The following is a 16,621-nucleotide window of genomic DNA, read 5'->3' as shown; positions in this document are numbered from 1 at the left end:
GCAGACACTCCCCATTTTCCCTCCTTTTAGCCCCGAGATTTAATTTCTGTCTCTTTTAGTTTTCCTGTTCTGGACATTTCATCTAAATAGATCATACAATGTGTGTTTTGTGTCTGGCTTGTTTCAGTCTCTAGTGTTTTCAAGATTCATTCGTGTGGTAGCATATGTCAGTACTCCATTCTTTTTATGTGTGGATATACCACGTTTTGTTTTTCTATTCATCAGTTGATGAACTTACTGGTTATTTCCACTTTTTTGTTATGAATAACACTATTATGAACATTTGTGTACAAGTTTTTGTGTGAACAGTATGAACATATGTGTTCACTTGTTCTGGGGAGTTGCTGGCTTATATGGTTTTTAAAGAACTGCCAGATTGTCTTCCAGAGCAGGTACCATTTGACATTCTCACCAGCAGTGCATGAACTTTCAAAATCCTCCATATCCTCGCCAAAACTTGTTAATATCTTTTTGATTATAGCCACCCTGGTGTAGGTATAAAGTGGAATATCATTGTTGTTTTGATTTGCATTTCTCTTATGACAATGTTGAGTATTATTTCATGTATATAAGTTTCTTTTCATGGCCATTGATATTTATTTGGGGAAATCTGTATTTAAATCCTTTGCCTATTTTTTAATTGGGTTGTTAGGTTTTTCCATTGCTGAGTTGCAAGAGTTCTTTATATACTCTAATCTTCTATCGATGTAAAATATGATTTGCTTATATTTGCTCCCATTCTGCAAATTAACCTTGTTTCTTGATAGTATCCTTTGATACACAAAAGTTTTACATTTTTATGATTTTCCATTTATCTATTTGTATGTTCCTTGTTCTTTTGGTGTTATATTTAAGATATTCAAGCCTAATCAAAACTCATGAAGATTTGCAACAATATACCTTTCAAGAGTTTTATGGTTTTAACCTTTATATGTATTTAGGTCTTTGATCCATTTTGAGTTAATTTTTATATATTGTGTTGGGTAGGAGTTCAGCTTTATTCATTTACATATGAATATCCAGTTATTTAGCATCATCTTTTGAAGAGACTGTTCTTTTTCCATTTAATGACTTTGGCACTCCTGTTGAAAATCAGTAGATCACAGTGTGAGGGTTTATTCAGGGACTCTAATTCTATTCCGTTGTATATACAGTATGCCTGTCTATCCTTATGCTGGTTCCACATTGTTTTGATTACTATAGCTTTATAGAAGTTTTGAAAATGAGATGTGTGAGTCCCCCGATTTTGTTCTTTATTTTATGTTGGGTTTTTTTTTCTTTTTTTTGGCTATCCATGTGAATTTTAGGCTCACCTGGCCTATTTCTGTAAATAAGGCACTTGGAGGTGTTTGCTGTTTGTTCTTGTTTTGTTTTCGAGAGAGAGGTAGACAGGAAAGGAGACAGAGTGACTGAGAAGCATCAATTTGTAGTTTCTTTCACTTTAGTTGTACATTGATTGCTTCTTGTATGTGCCTTAACTAGGGCCAAGCCAGTGTCCCCTTGCTGAAGAGCTAGTGCTCAGAGCCAGCGACCTTGGACCTTTGATCCAGGGGCTTTGAACTGGTGACCTTAGCATTCTCGGTTGACACTTTATCCACTGTGCCACCACTGGTCAGGTGACATTTGGAATTTTGATAGGGATTGTAGGAATCTGTAGATAAGTTTGGGGAGTACTGCCGTCATGATTTTAGTAAGTCTTTGATTCCAAAAACACAGATGTTTTCCATTTATTTAGTTCTTTAATTTCTTTCAGTAGTGTTTTATAGTTTTCTGTATACAAGTCTCATTTCCTTGGTTAAATTTCTTCCTAAGTATTTTGTTAATTTATTTTTGATGCAGTTATAAATGAAATTGTTTAGCTCTGGAATCTTTAACAAATTTTTTTCAAAGCTTCACTTTCTGCACATGTAAAATGGAAATTAAGTACCTATTTTCCCCAATTGTTGTGTGGATTAAATGAACTCATTAAAGGGGTTAAAGAAGCCTGATAATTCAAGCTAAATGTTAAATATATATCATGAATTCTCCAAGGGAAGGAATGTTGTCTTACATATATTTAAGACATACTCTTCCCTGCTAAAGTATCACCTAGGTTAGTCCTTGTTGGTACTGAGGGATTGTAGAAGGGTAGAAAAATTGGACTATATCACAGCAATTTCAGTTTTTAAATTTGAAAGTTAATGTGAATTAGGGGTTAGGGACATTATTTTCTCCTTACAGCACATATTTTGATATGGATTGCTTTCTGTCTTTTTTATTATTGTTTTCTTATACATGTAAATAAGCCTTGCACAATAATTTTGCCACCTCTTACTGTACTGAAATTTTTTTTAAGATGATTGAATGGTGGACTGTGGCTTACTAAAGAAAGGAGTTGGAAAGCAGGTATTTGTTGCCTTGGTGAGCTCACAGTCTTTTATATGCCACAATTATAAATGAAATTAAAGTGCCTTAGTTTATGAAATCATAATTCACAATATTAGAGAACCAGGTATTTCAGTTGTATATTAATGTCTAGTATGAAAAATTATCTTTGCCTGGTTTATGGTGGTACAGTGGATAAAGTGTCGATTTGGAATGCTTTATCCAAATCCAAGGTCTCTAGTTCAAAACCCTAAGCTTGCCCTGTCAAGGCACGTACAAGAAGCAACTACTACGAGTTGATGCTTCCCATTCCTCACTCCCCATCTCTCTCTTTCTCTCTCTCTCTAATATCGATAAATATCCTGACCAGGCGGTACTGCAGTGGATAGAGTGTTGTCTCGGGAAGCTGAGGACCCAGGTTCAAAACCCTGAGGGTGCCCACTTGAGCCACGGGCTCATTGGGCTTGAGCACAGGGTTGTCAGCTTGAGTGTGGGGGCGCTGGCTTGATCAAGGGATCACTGGCTCTGCTGGAGCCCCGGGCCAGGGCACATATGAGAAAACAGTCAATAAACAACCATGTGACACAATTATGAGTTGATACTTCTTATCTTTCTTCCTGTCTGTCTGTATGTGTCTCTCTCTGCCTGTCTCTTATGGTTTAAATAAATAAACAAACAAACAAACAAATAAATAAATATAACCAGTAAATAAAATCTTTAAAAATATTTTAAAAATTATCTTTTAGTTAGAATTGTAAAAATACTTCCCTTTTCTGACTATTCTGTGATGTAATTTCTAAAAATTTATATATTGTTTCAGAAAAATAGACAAGTGAAATGAACTTTTTGAGTGTTAAACAGAGATAGCTTTAACGCTTGGCCTCATGATGAACAGAGCATTGGCTCTCACCCTGAGTGTAACAACAGCTCAGTTATCTAAGAACTTGTTACTTCTTCTGTTTCCCCAACAGAGTCGGGGTAAGAGCGCCTTTGTCTGTTTAGTGGCTGGATTAACTATTAATGATCCTCTGCTGTGGTGAGAAGCCTGTAGGCAGTTTTCAGGGATTAGTTTCATTACATTTCACTGCTAATAGAGGGTAGTGATGTGAGGTTAATAAAATTAGGAACATATTTAAGCATTCATATATTATTCTGCTTTAATGCATTTTTGTATTTAGTTCTTGAAAATTTTCAACTCGAAATAACCAAAAGAAAAACATAACAGTTAGCAATACTATATGATGGACTGTAAAGTTTTAAACGTGCTCCAAATGGTATTATGATGGGTGATCTGGGGTCTTGGGCTTGAGCAGCTGCCTCTTCTTTTCTCTGCCTTCTCGTTGCTGGCTTCCGGGGGTGGTTGAGGGTGGGAACCCCAGTTTGAGGGGACTGATCAACTTTTTTTGCTAGAATATAGGAATCGATAACAAACTTTGTTAAAAAAATAAACTAGTGCCTGGCTGCTGGTAGCACAGTGGATAGAGCGAGCGCTGACCTGGAACGCTGAGGTCACCTGTTCAAAACCCTGGGTTTACCTGGTCAAGGCTCATACGACAAGCAAGCAATGAACGGCTAGAGTGAAACAACTATGAGTTGATACTTCTTGCCCCCCCCCCATAAAATCAATAAATCAAATTTTAGGAAAAAATAGTATTTCTTTTGGGTTATAAATTGTACTCAGAATAGTAATTTAAAAAGTGACAGAAGGAAAAACATTTCCTAGAGTAAATGAAGTTTCTGATAAGTGGGGCAGCTGCAGCTACCTTGAGAACTGTAGACGGGAAATGGAAGCAGTTGAGAGGCCCCCCCTCCTCCAGTCTCCAGCTCCTCCCCCCACTGCAGAGTTTGGGGTGAACACATTCTAGTCACCTGGCACTGCACTGTATTCAGAGGCGTAAGTATTATAATTTTGTTTTGGAATTCAGGCAGGAGGAAATTTGATACTGGTAAAACAGTACTTTTAAGGAATGGGGGTGAAATTGAGATTTTTTTTTTGTCTTGAAATATAAAATTAGATTCTGAAAGTAAGCTTAAGTTGTAATTGAAAAATACGTACTGAGTTTTAGAATGAACAAAGAATCTACCGTGTTGACTGTTTTTGACATATATTTTTCATACTAAGTGTTTTTGTTTTTGTTTTCAATCTCAGGAATGCTCCGAAGTGAAGATGTCTGAACACTCATACTAAATTTTATATATTATGATTGGGTAGCTTTTAATAATGCAGCTGTAATGAAGGCCATTTTGCAGACTATTTAATAGGTGGGTTTTTTTTTTAACCCTTGTTAGTCTTTGATAAAATCTCTCATCAACTTTGTCAAATGTTGCATCTTTTTATTGCAGAGTTTCATTTTTCGCTTTTGTCTGGATTTGAATTGTTGGGATTTATGACTATCAGTGAGAGACTGACAGGAAAGGCATTTGATAGGTGGGGATACAGCCTGGTGATAATCATTAATTTTTTTTTGTATCCCCCCCCCCCCCCCCCAGGAAATTAGAAGCAGGGAGGCAGTCAGATAGACTCCTACATGCGCCTGACCGGGATCCACCCGGCATGCCCACCAGGGGGCGATGCTCTGCCCATCTGGGCCGTTGCTCCACTGCAACTGGAGCCATTCTAGCGCCTGAGGTGGAGGCCATGGAGCCATCCTCAGTGCCCAGACCAACTTTAACTCCATTGGAGCCATGGCTGCGGGAGGGAAGAGAGAGACAGAGAGGAAGGAAAGGGGGAGGGGTGGAGAAGCAGATGGGCACCACTTCTGTGTGCCCTAATGGAAATCGAACCCGAGACTTCCACACACCGGGCCAACGCTCTACCACTGAGCCGGCCGGCCAGGGCCTAGGCTGGACTGATCTTTATGGTGTTGATCTTCCTAGGTGTCTCAGAGAGCTTGCTTTTACTCCTACCCCTTCATGGAGGCTCTCTTATGTGTCAGTTTTTTGAATCTCCTTCCTATGATATTTTCCTATGATATTTGGACCTGGATAATAATATTAGGAATTGACATCTGAGTCAGAGAACTGCCTGCAGGCCCCTTTTTGCAGTTATATAGGAATCCCTGAAAAATACTTGGAAACTTAACTGGAGACCTCGGGGGAGAAGGCCCTAAGCCTGCACCTTGTGGCAGCAGGACATACACATGGGGATACAGAGGAGAAGCTGTTAGTTGGTGGTGATGGGAGAAAAGGAATTCGGAACAAGAGGTGTTGATCTGCCAGAATAAGTGAAGCGTCCAGGTGGAGAGCCATCGCGTTGGACACTCGGTGACATTAACTGATTCAAGAGCTGCCCTTCCTTCTGAACAAGGTTCTGGTGCTGAGGCATTTTCTAGTTTTGCAGTATTGTCATATGAGGTAACCCGAGCACATACCTGATTCTTGTTGCCTGAAATGGTTCCAAATATATATATATAGGTAGCATTTAAAAAAAAAATCTTCCTTATATATACCCCAAATAAAAATCAGATTTGTAAAATAATCATGTAATGAAGATGGAAAATGAAAGGAAGTTTAGTAAATCTGTTGTAATAACATCTGTAGAAAAAGGATATAAGTCTAAGAATTTAGGTACAACTATTTGTCCAATTATTATCTTAATTCCCATAATATAAAAATAAAGGTGCTGTCTCACTCCTGCCTGGTGTTCAGTGATCTCAGGACCCGGAAGCCTAACATCTCTGTGGCATCTCTGTGTAGCCTGAGGCTGCTATTGCTCTTAGGATTCCAGGTGTATTAAGGGCTGTCCAGTTTCTCTTCTAGGTTATCTGAATCTTGGAAGCACCTTCTTTATTGGACTTAGTTTTAAAAGTAGTTATTGGTAACTGCTGTTGCTGGTCAGAGTTCATACAGATTGACTCAGTTCTGGACTCATAGCCCTAAGTGTGCCAGGAGTCTTCAAACTCCTGTGACTAAGTGGAAAGTGAAATATCAGAGATAGTAAGCTGTTACTGAACAGTAAACTACTCATCTTTACAAGTAATTTGAGTATCTTTTAAAGTGAGTATAATGAGAATAAAGGGATATCATGAAAGTTTGTAGATTGAAGAAAATTACTGGAAAATTCCACTGGGTTGCTTTGTCTTTCTTGGTATATAAGGTGATGACTAAGAAGAATATGATGTTACATACTAACCAGTTATTTTATTTAAGAAAGCCAACTAATAGCAATGATTTTGCCTGATTAGAGATGTGAGAAAATAGCATTTTAAAACTGATACAAAGAAGGCTGAAATGTGTTAGCTGGGTTGCTAGTTCCTTAGAAATTTAGCTATAGGTCTCAGAGAAAGTAATCTTTTGGAGAAGGTAATGTTATTTCCACCATTTTATATTTTTTCCCTTCAAATTTCTTCTTTATAAATTCATGTGTTTCATTTAGATGATGTGAGCGTATCCTAGTTCTGCTGTTGTTGACTCTCTGATTAACTGTATCTAGAAATGTATATTTAAGGAAATTAACTTAGCTAGGCTGTAACTTTAACACTATCTAGACTAGAATAGGCTAAGATGACCATGAAAGTATCAACAAATAAGTGGGATTGAAGTGAAAATTTAGTTCCCTGCCTTTAGGGAAGCTGTGGTTTCAATGGGGAGTTAAACAAGTAATGTCTATATTTTAGTAATTCTGTAATGCAAGTATGTGTGGTTGATAGAGGGGCAGAGGAGGAGAACTGTATTCTGTCTGGGAAGATATCAGGGAGGAGGTGTTGGCTGGGCTGAAATTAGAGAATTGAGTTGGGTGTGCAAGGCAAACAAACTGGACAGTGGCATTCCAGGGAGAGGAAACTGTGTCAGAAAAGACGTGGCGGTGTGAGAAAACATGGTGTGTGTGGGGAGTCGCAGAGGAGAGCTCAGCGTTTCCAGAGCACAAATACAATAAAAAGAAGAATAGTGGTGATGATATCCCAAATGAAGCAGGGTTTTATATAGTCTAGGGTCCCTCAAAAATGTCTGGTTTGTGAGGGAAATGACGTTGCTGTTCACTGAGGTAAAGACTAGAAAAGGAGACGCTGTTGATACATAGATTGAGCAGTTGATGAGGTTCATTTTAGACAGTGAGTTTGAGGCATGTAAGGATCATCATCCAGGTGAAAATATCTAGTGGGGTCGAAGGATCCAGGGTCTGGGATGCAGAGGAGACTCTTGGGCTAGAAGTGCAGACTTGGGTCATCATCAGTGCCTTTATGGTGTGAAGGTCAAGGGTGTAGATAGAGGAGTCAGTGAGTCAGAAGAGGGTCATGCAAGCATCACCAACATTTTAAGGTCTGAGTGAAAAGAGATGACCCAGCAAAAGACCCAGAGTTAGAAGGAGAATCATAACAACAAAACCATTAAAATACAAAGCAAACTCTTGTGTTGTTTTATTCTTTTTTATTTTTATTTTTATTTTTTTTTTCATTTTTCTGAAGCTGGAAACGGGGAGAGACAGTCAGACAGACTCCCGCATGCACCCGACCGGGATCCACCCGGCACGCCCACCAGGGGGCGACGCTCTGCCCACCAGGGGGCGATGCTCTGCCCATCCTGGGCGTCACCATGTTGCGACCAGAGCCACTCTAGCGCCTGAGGCAGAGGCCACAGAGCCATCCCCAGCGCCCGGGCCATCTTTGCTCCAATGGAGCCTTGGCTGCGGGAGGGGAAGAGAGAGACAGAGAGGAAAGCGCGGCGGAGGGGTGGAGAAGCAAATGGGCGCTTCTCCTGTGTGCCCTGGCCGGAATCGAACCTGGGTCCTCCGCACGCTAGGCCGATGCTCTACCGCTGAGCCAACCGGCCAGGGCCTCTTGTGTTGTTTTATAATGTTAAGACAAAATTATGACAAAAAATCAAGTTAACCATAATTTGAAATATGCTCAAATTACAACTTGCTTATTTTCTTTGTGAAATAAGGAAGTGTGGCTTTTTTTTGTACTCATTGGCTTGAATGTATAAATGGAGAGAGTGGATGTTTGAATTAATAATGTATTTACAAAGTTGTAAATACTGCTGCTTTGGAAGAACTGAGGAGTGGAAAACGGTAATTAAGAATTGTGGGAGTGAGGTGAGGTATAAAGTATTAAAATGTGACCTTTAAAAGTATACTGGAAGTTTTCATCAATTCATAGACCAAAGTAAATTCTAGAAGTGTCTAAGATTTACTTGCAAAATAAAATTATAAAGCATATTAGAATAGGATGACAATTTAAAAATTTTTGGTATGGGGAAAGTCTAAGTTTAACATAAAGGAAAAGATCAGTGGATTTAATTGCAGAAAAATAAAGTACAGGATGCTGGATACTGTGACTAAAACAGAAAACAATCCCTAGCCAGAGATGGCTTAGGCGCATTGTCTCCATGTGCAGAGGTTGTGGTTTGATCCTCAGTCAGGGCACATACGTGAACAGACAGATGTTTCTCTCTTCCCGTCTCCCTTCCTCTCTCACCCTTCCACCCTCTCCCACCCTCTTCTACCCTCTTATCCTCTTTCCCCTCTTTCCCTCTCCCATTTCCCTCTTACCTCTTCCTCTCTCTCTAAAACCAATGAAAAAAACCTGCCCATCTACTTCTAGGGAAATATTTGCAGTGTGTGTAAGAGAGTGTGCTAAGTGTGGTCATGGGAGTAGATGACTCACGTGACCAGAGGTTCAAGAGACGATGAGGAGACTGTTGAGGAGGCTGCAGCCTTAGCAAGGGCTTTCGGAAGTCATATCCACAGGAACATCAGAGCCCCTGAGGATTACAACAGGTGTTGTGATGCAATGAAACAGTGAGTGACATGGTGTTTGCAGTTCTTAAAATCAGACCCGTGGGTGGTATTGATAAGGTATTGAGTAGATAGTAGCATGGGGGGGGGGGGGGGATATGTGGGCCTGAGAGGATATGATGTTAGCTTAGTATTTGTGAACATTCTGGAGCCTTTTACTCCTTCTGGAGCTATAAACAAATCTGAAGGTTTGAAGAAAATGTGAAAATGATGTTGGAAACTTTTTCATGTATTATTTGAAACCATTTGGTCTGGAGATCCCAAAATCACCAGCCCGAAAATGGTTTAGCGCTTTAACTGAAATTTGTCGTGTTGTAGGACGGGTCCAGCCTTCAGCAGGGCTGAGTCGTTTAGTGCTGGCGTCTCTCAGGCTCAGTGCACAGCTTTTATATAGAGACACCAAAGTGGGAACTTCGTCTTTTTGTAATAAAAAAATTGCCACGACGAAGACAGATTCAAATGTAACTTCATTTCTGAAGTGACTAGTTGATTACCTGGGAATAATTTCTAGATGGGGAGATTGGGGTAGTGGTTAAAGTTAAATTTTCACATACAATAACACTCAAGTGATAAAAGGTGGGTGTTGTAGCAAGTGTTGATAGTAAGAGGGAGAGGGTGGATTAAAATTATGGAAAAGCTATTTAAAACGGGACAGACCTCATTAACTAATTCAACAAATATTTATTTAGGATTACTGTCTTTTGCTATGAACTACCTACCTACCTAGTGGTAGGCAGGAAGGGCTTACATGCCAAGCAAGACACTATATGACTTTCATGGATTATTTCATTAAATCCTTAGAACAGCCCCCTCACATGGGAATTATCCCCATTTTATGGGAGAAGATATAGAGGCTTAGAGAGTTGATTTCCTCAAGGTCATATGGCAATTAAAAATGATGAAGGTGCCTCCTTGGCAGCAGAGCCTGAGTGAGCTCGTGTACACTGGGCTCTTTTTAAACTGGCAGAAGGGATGTTACTGAGCATTCAGTCTGGTTCCAGGTGCCAGGATTTGTAAATATAGGGAAGAGTCCAAGGTGAGTTTCATTAGCATCTCAATTTACCACAGTGCTCTCTCCCAGTTGTTAGGTTTGGCTACCGCCTGTGGTAGATTCAGTTTTCTCATTAGCTATTTGTACCAGTTTTATAATGCTCATTGGGTGAAGTTGTAAGCTTAAGCAAGCTGGAAAAATTCTTATTGTAACAACATGAAGAGGATATTCCGGTCTGTGTCCATTGTGTTTTTTGCAACTAATTTTTATTCCCTTTTTCATCACATTTTTCATATTCCTCTGGTTTTTATAGTCAGGATTCATAAGAACTAAAATTTATTTTACCCTCAAAAAAAAGGACTATTGAAGTATACTTTAAAATCCTGAAACTGCCTACCCTAGAGCATTTCAGTGGCACTGTTTTATTTTTGGTATGTGAATTTTTAGTTATGAATAGGAAAACGCATTTACAGAAAGGAAGACAGATTTACATGTGAAATAGTAAGACCATGTCAGATTTATTAGTGTAAAATTATGTACTTTAAGTTAATCATTAGTATTTTAAAGGAAATATGTTCGTTGTTTTCCTTCTTTTTTCCCCCTCCCTCATATTTTTACCTCTTCTTCCCTTTTACTGTTATCTTTTTTTCTAAATCAATATCGGGCAATTACAAAATTTCTTAATTAAGCTGAGTTGGCACGTACATTTTTGTTTGAGATGGCATTGTCAGCCCTTTCCTAAAAGGAGAAGTAGATTATGTGCTAGGTAACTGACTGGGTGTTGCTGTTCACTTGTGCTTTCCTGTGAAGGAGGAGGGGAAGATTAAGGTGTAAAATACAAGTCTTTTTCTAAAGGAGTTAGGGAATAGACACTAACTATATCTTTAATTAAAGACAACCAGGAAATTATAAGAAAGGATAAAAAATTTTAATCTATAAATTGGGATTCTGGTTTACTATTTCATTCTTAAGTGACAAAAATGATTCACTGAGCCATATTTTTCAGGGCTGGTGAAATAGAAGTAGCCAAGGGTTGCATATCTGTTCATTACAGCCTGTAACTTTATTACCCAGGCGTCTCAAATTACCTAGTGTTGAATCTAGTTGTTAGCATTTCTTGTTTGTATTTTAATTTGCTGCATTTAAAATCTTGTTGTAGAGCCCGGCTAGTTCTACCTTAAAAAAAAAAAGCAAAACACCCCTCTGCTAAAAGAAATGGTACTTCCTGCTTTCATAAACAGTCATGTGCATAGTTTAGCGAGGCCTGATGCCTCTGGAGCTTTTTCCCTTTATAGCACCATTGAATCCCAGTCCTAACAGAAGTACTGCGAATCTTGTGGCCTCGTTTTGAACAAAAGGGATTAGAGAAGAAAAATCTCATGATATAAGGCTTGGAAGCAAGAGCAGGCAATCTTGGTTGTGAATATTTTCTGATTTTTCCAGAAATCAAGCAGAAGATTGAGCTGCTGATGTCAGTTAACTCTGAGAAGTCGTCCTCTTCAGAAAGGTACAGCTACATCTCTTGCATGAACAATTAATGGTGTAGCATTGCTAAGAAACAAACCGGGACAGATTTTCTTCTCTTGTCAAGTTTGCTACATAATGTGTTGTACTGCATGCGGGTCATTGTGCTGTATTGAAGATGTGTATTTGGGCAAGCTGTTGTGCTTTTACAAAGGATAACTGATTTTTTTTTTTAGAAAATAGTGAAGCTTAATCAGCTGCAGCATGCACACCATAACATAGCAGACCACTGGTTCATATGTGACAGCTGTTGAAGGCTTTCAAAAATAATTTACTTATCAAAAAATTTTTTTTGCTTTCTTTAAGGAAATGTTAGTAGCAGATTTTCTTACTATATTTTGATTGTTGCTACACAAAATTACCAACACTGTTTGCAAGATCTTGGTTAAAAATACTTGACTTTTGGTTTTAATAAATATTTTCTTATGTGGAAGGGGAGTGCCATTTGTAAATAGCTTAGGAATTGCAAACCCACAGATTAGTCACATTCTGAAAGAGAGATATGATGCTTCTTCAAGTCTGTGCTAGGAAATGGAACAGTCACTGCATGCAGTAATGGTTCATGCCTGCAGGTAAGGACAAAATGACTCAAGTATTTTTAAAGCAATTATTTTATCTGTCAATCAAGTAATTATACCTGAAAGGAGATATTTCCTTAAAATGACTATTTACTTATTAAGTAGAATTAAAGTATTTTTTATCTCACATCAGAAATGAGACTGTAGTCGTCTGTTTTGCTATGTAAATGTTATGTACACTTCTGTTTATCAAAATTTTGCATCCTACATAATGTTTTAAATTGGGGTTCTTGGACATATAGTTGATGCTTACCTTCTCTTGGTAACTAATAGTTTATACTTAGTGTTGATATTTTGTATTTTAGTTATGCTGATTTATTTTTTCTGTGGTTAATTTTCAGGTTTATCTTTTTTTGTTCATAGATTTAATATTTAGGAAAGCATGATAGAGGTAATTTGGTAGTAAGGAATGATACAGGAAAAACACTGGAAAAAATAATGTGAAGAACGTAACATGGTAAAAGGGATTTAATTAAAGTACACTAGTGTATGGAGGACATGATCTGATGACAAAATGATGACATTAAATCGATTTATTAGTATAATTAGGTGAAAGACTCCTGGCTATAATTCAGGGCATTACAAATATAGAAAATGTTACTGCTTCCTTTAGAGATTGAAAATAGAAAAATTTATATACTTGTGTTTATTTTTATATAGCTTCTAACTTCTGTTTGTGGCTAGCCATTGTTTTTAAGCATTCTGTTTGCTGAGATGAAAAAAATCTTCAGCCTTGTGAATGTTCTGCCAGTAAAATGGTGGTGCTGGAAGGAGAGAGGGTGGTGGTGTCAACAGTGAATGGTCCGGGTGCCAACTGTAATGTTAAGAGTTTTGTTACTAGGAAGAGCCTTCTTGATGGGACGACAGCAATAATTATCTTGGCTTTTTTGAGTAGCATGAATTCTCTATTGATAAATTGAGGGTCGAACAAAATGGACACATATTATTGAGAAATGGTTGAGGTATTTAATGGTTAAAATACATTCTTATAAGGAAAGATTCTAAAATATTTTGGTGATTACATTTATTTACTTTATTATTATTATTAATTTTTTACCTAAGCTCCTGTGGTTAAGTTTGATGGAAAGGAAGGATGCATGTGGCCCTGTATAAAGTTTAGAAATTAGTTGCTTTGCTTATAACAACTTTATATAGTTTTATCAGAGCTCGCTTGTTGTTTGTTACTCTTGCTTTGTTTGATATTCTAAATATCTTAAACATGTATTTGGAAGTTAAGGTGTGCTGATTAATGGGTAACAAATAGGGCTTGCGGGTCAACCAACACTTTGTAAGTACAGAAATTGTTTTGCTAATGTAAATATATTAAAAACAGCAGTCCTTCCCCCTCCTTTTTAAAAGTCATGCAGTGATGAATAATCACATTATTTGTTTTTTAATTGGTTTTCAAGAACTTGAAAAACAAGAATCCCAAGTTAAAAAGAAAACTGGCCTAGTAACAGGTACCCTGTTCAGGAGTTAGTAGCTTATAGTATCAAGTGGCATTACAACCACATTACTTAACCCTTTGAGTAGTGAGATTTTTCATGCTCGCTGACCCCCAGGAGTGAGGTGTTTTTTTTTTTTCAAAAAAATAAAATTAGTTCCAGTTACAGTTTTATTGACTTAAAATCATATTTATTTGATAACCAATTTATGGAAACAAGAAGAACAGCCTTTTTAAAATGTCGCCTTACACATTTTTTAAATAAAAATTTTTGTTATCTGGATCATCAGGAGACACGAGGTTGTACATGAATGTTCGTACTACTCAAAGGGTTGATTCCTTGTTCACTGGTTACCTAAATTTTAAGTCTTTGACTAGTTTTATTTTTTAAGTTAGTTGCTTGAGGCATGACCTGAGTCTTAAAGATATTTGGAATTTACAGATGGCCCGTATTCCCATGTATTTATATATTTATAGGAACGATGAAGAAACTCAGTATTCTGTCCTTAAAGAGGGAAAGCCACTTGTTTGTAAGAAACCAGGTTATCATTTGCCGTAATTGATTTTGCTACTGTCTGCATTGTAGGTGTTTCAGGGAACCAAGTGGAGAAACAACACTTCTTATGACAGTGATGTGATTGATGTTCCTGATAATATTTCTATTTTTTATATAATTCACTTAATGGAAATTTCTAGTCTTGTGAGATAGCTAGTGTTTGTTAATTTTTTTCAGACAATTTTGTAAAACAGGAAAAGTAAGACAAAAATTATTTTTGTAGACTCTTAAGTAAGGTCTTTCATTGAAAAATACAAATGTTATTGAAGTAATGTGATAATGGAATATTGAATATTTGGGCAGGGGGCTAGATTTGAAAATGTTATCATAACTAATATCAAAACCATTGTGAAATTTAAAATTATATGTTTAACAGAATGGTGGCGGTTCAACAAATGGCATTTTGTAGGGGAGGCATAGAGTACTGCTGTTCTGTTCAGAATGGCTGATTCATAGGACAAAATCCAGTGAAGTGACAAAATGTTACTTCTTTTTGTTTGTTTTATATTTTGGAGAGATAAACTAGGTTTTCAATTTTTTGTTTCTTGCCTTTTCCAGTCTAAGAACACTCCCGAGAGTTGGAAATTTATGGAATAGAGTAGGTGGGGAAGAGGAGTAAGAGTGGTAATAACAGTCTGACCAGATGTTTGCCCAGTGGATAGAGTGTCACCTTGGGACATGCAGGACACAGGTTTGAAACCCTGAGGTTTGAGAGTGGGCTCAACTGGCTTGAGCACGGTGTCACTGGCTTGAGCAAGGGGTCACTGGCTCTGCTTTAACACCACCCCCATCAAGGCACATAGGAGAAAGCAATCAATGAACAACCAAAGTGCTGCAACAAAGAATTGAAGCTTCTTATATTTCTCCGTTCCTGTCTGTCCCTATCTGTCCCTCTCTCTGACCCTCTCTCTGTCACCAAAAAAAAAAAAAAAAAAAGTAGTAAGAACAAATAATAACTAGAAAAAAGATAATGATCACTTATTAAACACTTTTAAATACCAGTTTGAAGCAGGGTTGGGGGACACACGGAAGGTATGGCTGTTGGGAGGACTCGGACAAATCATCTGGAAAGATCCTGAGCGAACAGAGAGCAGTTTGCTGGACTAAAATTATTGTCAAATTTTATTGCTGCTGCTTCAGTTAACTTCATGAGCAAAATTGGACAACTCTTAATATAGAAGCGGTGAGCCCAGAGTGCTCAGAGCCACATTTCCCTGCCGATTTAGACCGACTCCAGGGAGGACTGCGCAGTGGATGTGAGGGAGGGCCTGAGACTCCACATCCACACTAAGCTTTGCCCCAACCTGCTATTGTTCATTGTAAACATAAATGGATGTTTTTGTAATTGGTAGACTTGACAATCAAAAGTTAACTAAATATCAGTGCCTACAAGGTTTGCATTTTTCTCAGGGAACAGATAATAAAAGAATCACTTCTTATTGTATGTGTTTGTTTTTTACATTTTTGGGGTTTTAAAAGGGATCCTTATACTGGAATAAATACGATAAGTAGCCTAGATAATTGGCACCCCACATAGTTAGCACATACTAGAATTGACAAATTGCTACTACCTCTTTCAGAAGAAGGGAGAAAATATGATATAAAAATATTCTGTGGCCAATATAAGGGCATTTGAAACATGGAGAGAATCTGTGCTATTTTTGTGTATGTATTTTAATTCCATTTCTTACTTTGGAGCCTCTTAAGTGCAGAGAAAAAGGGCATATGATAATGATGCGTGGTTGCAGAAAGCAAGAGAAGCCTGGGAGAATAAAAAGAAAAGGAGGAAATAAAAAAAAAAAAAAAGAATGGGAGCTGAAGAGAGAAAGAAAGTAAAAGACATTCAATGGAAAAGGATGTAGGACCAAGCTGTCTTTCAGTTGCTCTTATTTGACTATACTTTCCTCCATGCCTCTGGTGAACTAAGTAGTTGTGGGAGGTGAGCCTGATTTTATAGAAGATTCTCCATTGCCATTCCCCTCCCCATTGCAGCTCGAACAGTAGGACAGCTTCTGATAACTGTTTCTTTCCTAAACCCCACTCTGCCACTGCTGGCTTCATTGTTCTGTTGGAAGGATAGAGTTACCCGGATTTTTTTCCTGAGTGGTGAGATGAGATGACAGTGACTGATTGTGTTGTCTTCCCTCCACTCAGTTCTTACACTTTCTTTTGATTTTACTTAATTTTTAGTAATATTTTTATTGAAGATATATGTGGAAAAGTGCATGGATCATATAGATATAGATCATTATGAAATCCAGATTTTTTATTTCTTTTCTTCAGCAGTTTATATTTATTTCAGAGAAATCTTTGCCAGGCCCCAAAGTATTGATACTAAGGTTTTCTGCTAGGTTTACTTATAGAAATTTTTGGCTCTTTATATTAAAGTCTATAATTTATTTTGGGTTTAAAAAATATTTATTGATTG

The 16,621-nt window shown here is 37.7% G+C and overlaps 1 protein-coding gene across 8 annotated transcripts in view; it reads left to right on the top strand.

Annotated features, from left to right (window-relative positions):
• The window catches only part of SRPK2 (SRSF protein kinase 2), a 300,854-nt gene that overhangs the window by 103,109 nt on the left and 181,124 nt on the right, over positions 1-16,621 (top strand). Inside the window, exon 3 of one of the 8 annotated variants that reach the window (XM_066354339.1) lies at positions 11,535-11,598. The exons of the other annotated variants lie outside the window; for them this stretch is intronic. Coding sequence (XP_066210436.1) covers positions 11,561-11,598 — 38 coding nt within the window. The 5' untranslated portion in view covers positions 11,535-11,560. The remainder of the gene's footprint in view (positions 1-11,534; positions 11,599-16,621) is intronic. 8 annotated transcript variants of the gene reach the window in all.

The sequence above is a fragment of the Saccopteryx leptura genome, chromosome 12 (assembly GCF_036850995.1).
Source record: "Saccopteryx leptura isolate mSacLep1 chromosome 12, mSacLep1_pri_phased_curated, whole genome shotgun sequence".
Classification (NCBI taxonomy): Eukaryota; Metazoa; Chordata; class Mammalia; order Chiroptera; family Emballonuridae; genus Saccopteryx; species Saccopteryx leptura.
Note: the sequence above shows the minus strand (reverse complement) of the source record. Positions and strands in the feature narration are given on the sequence as shown.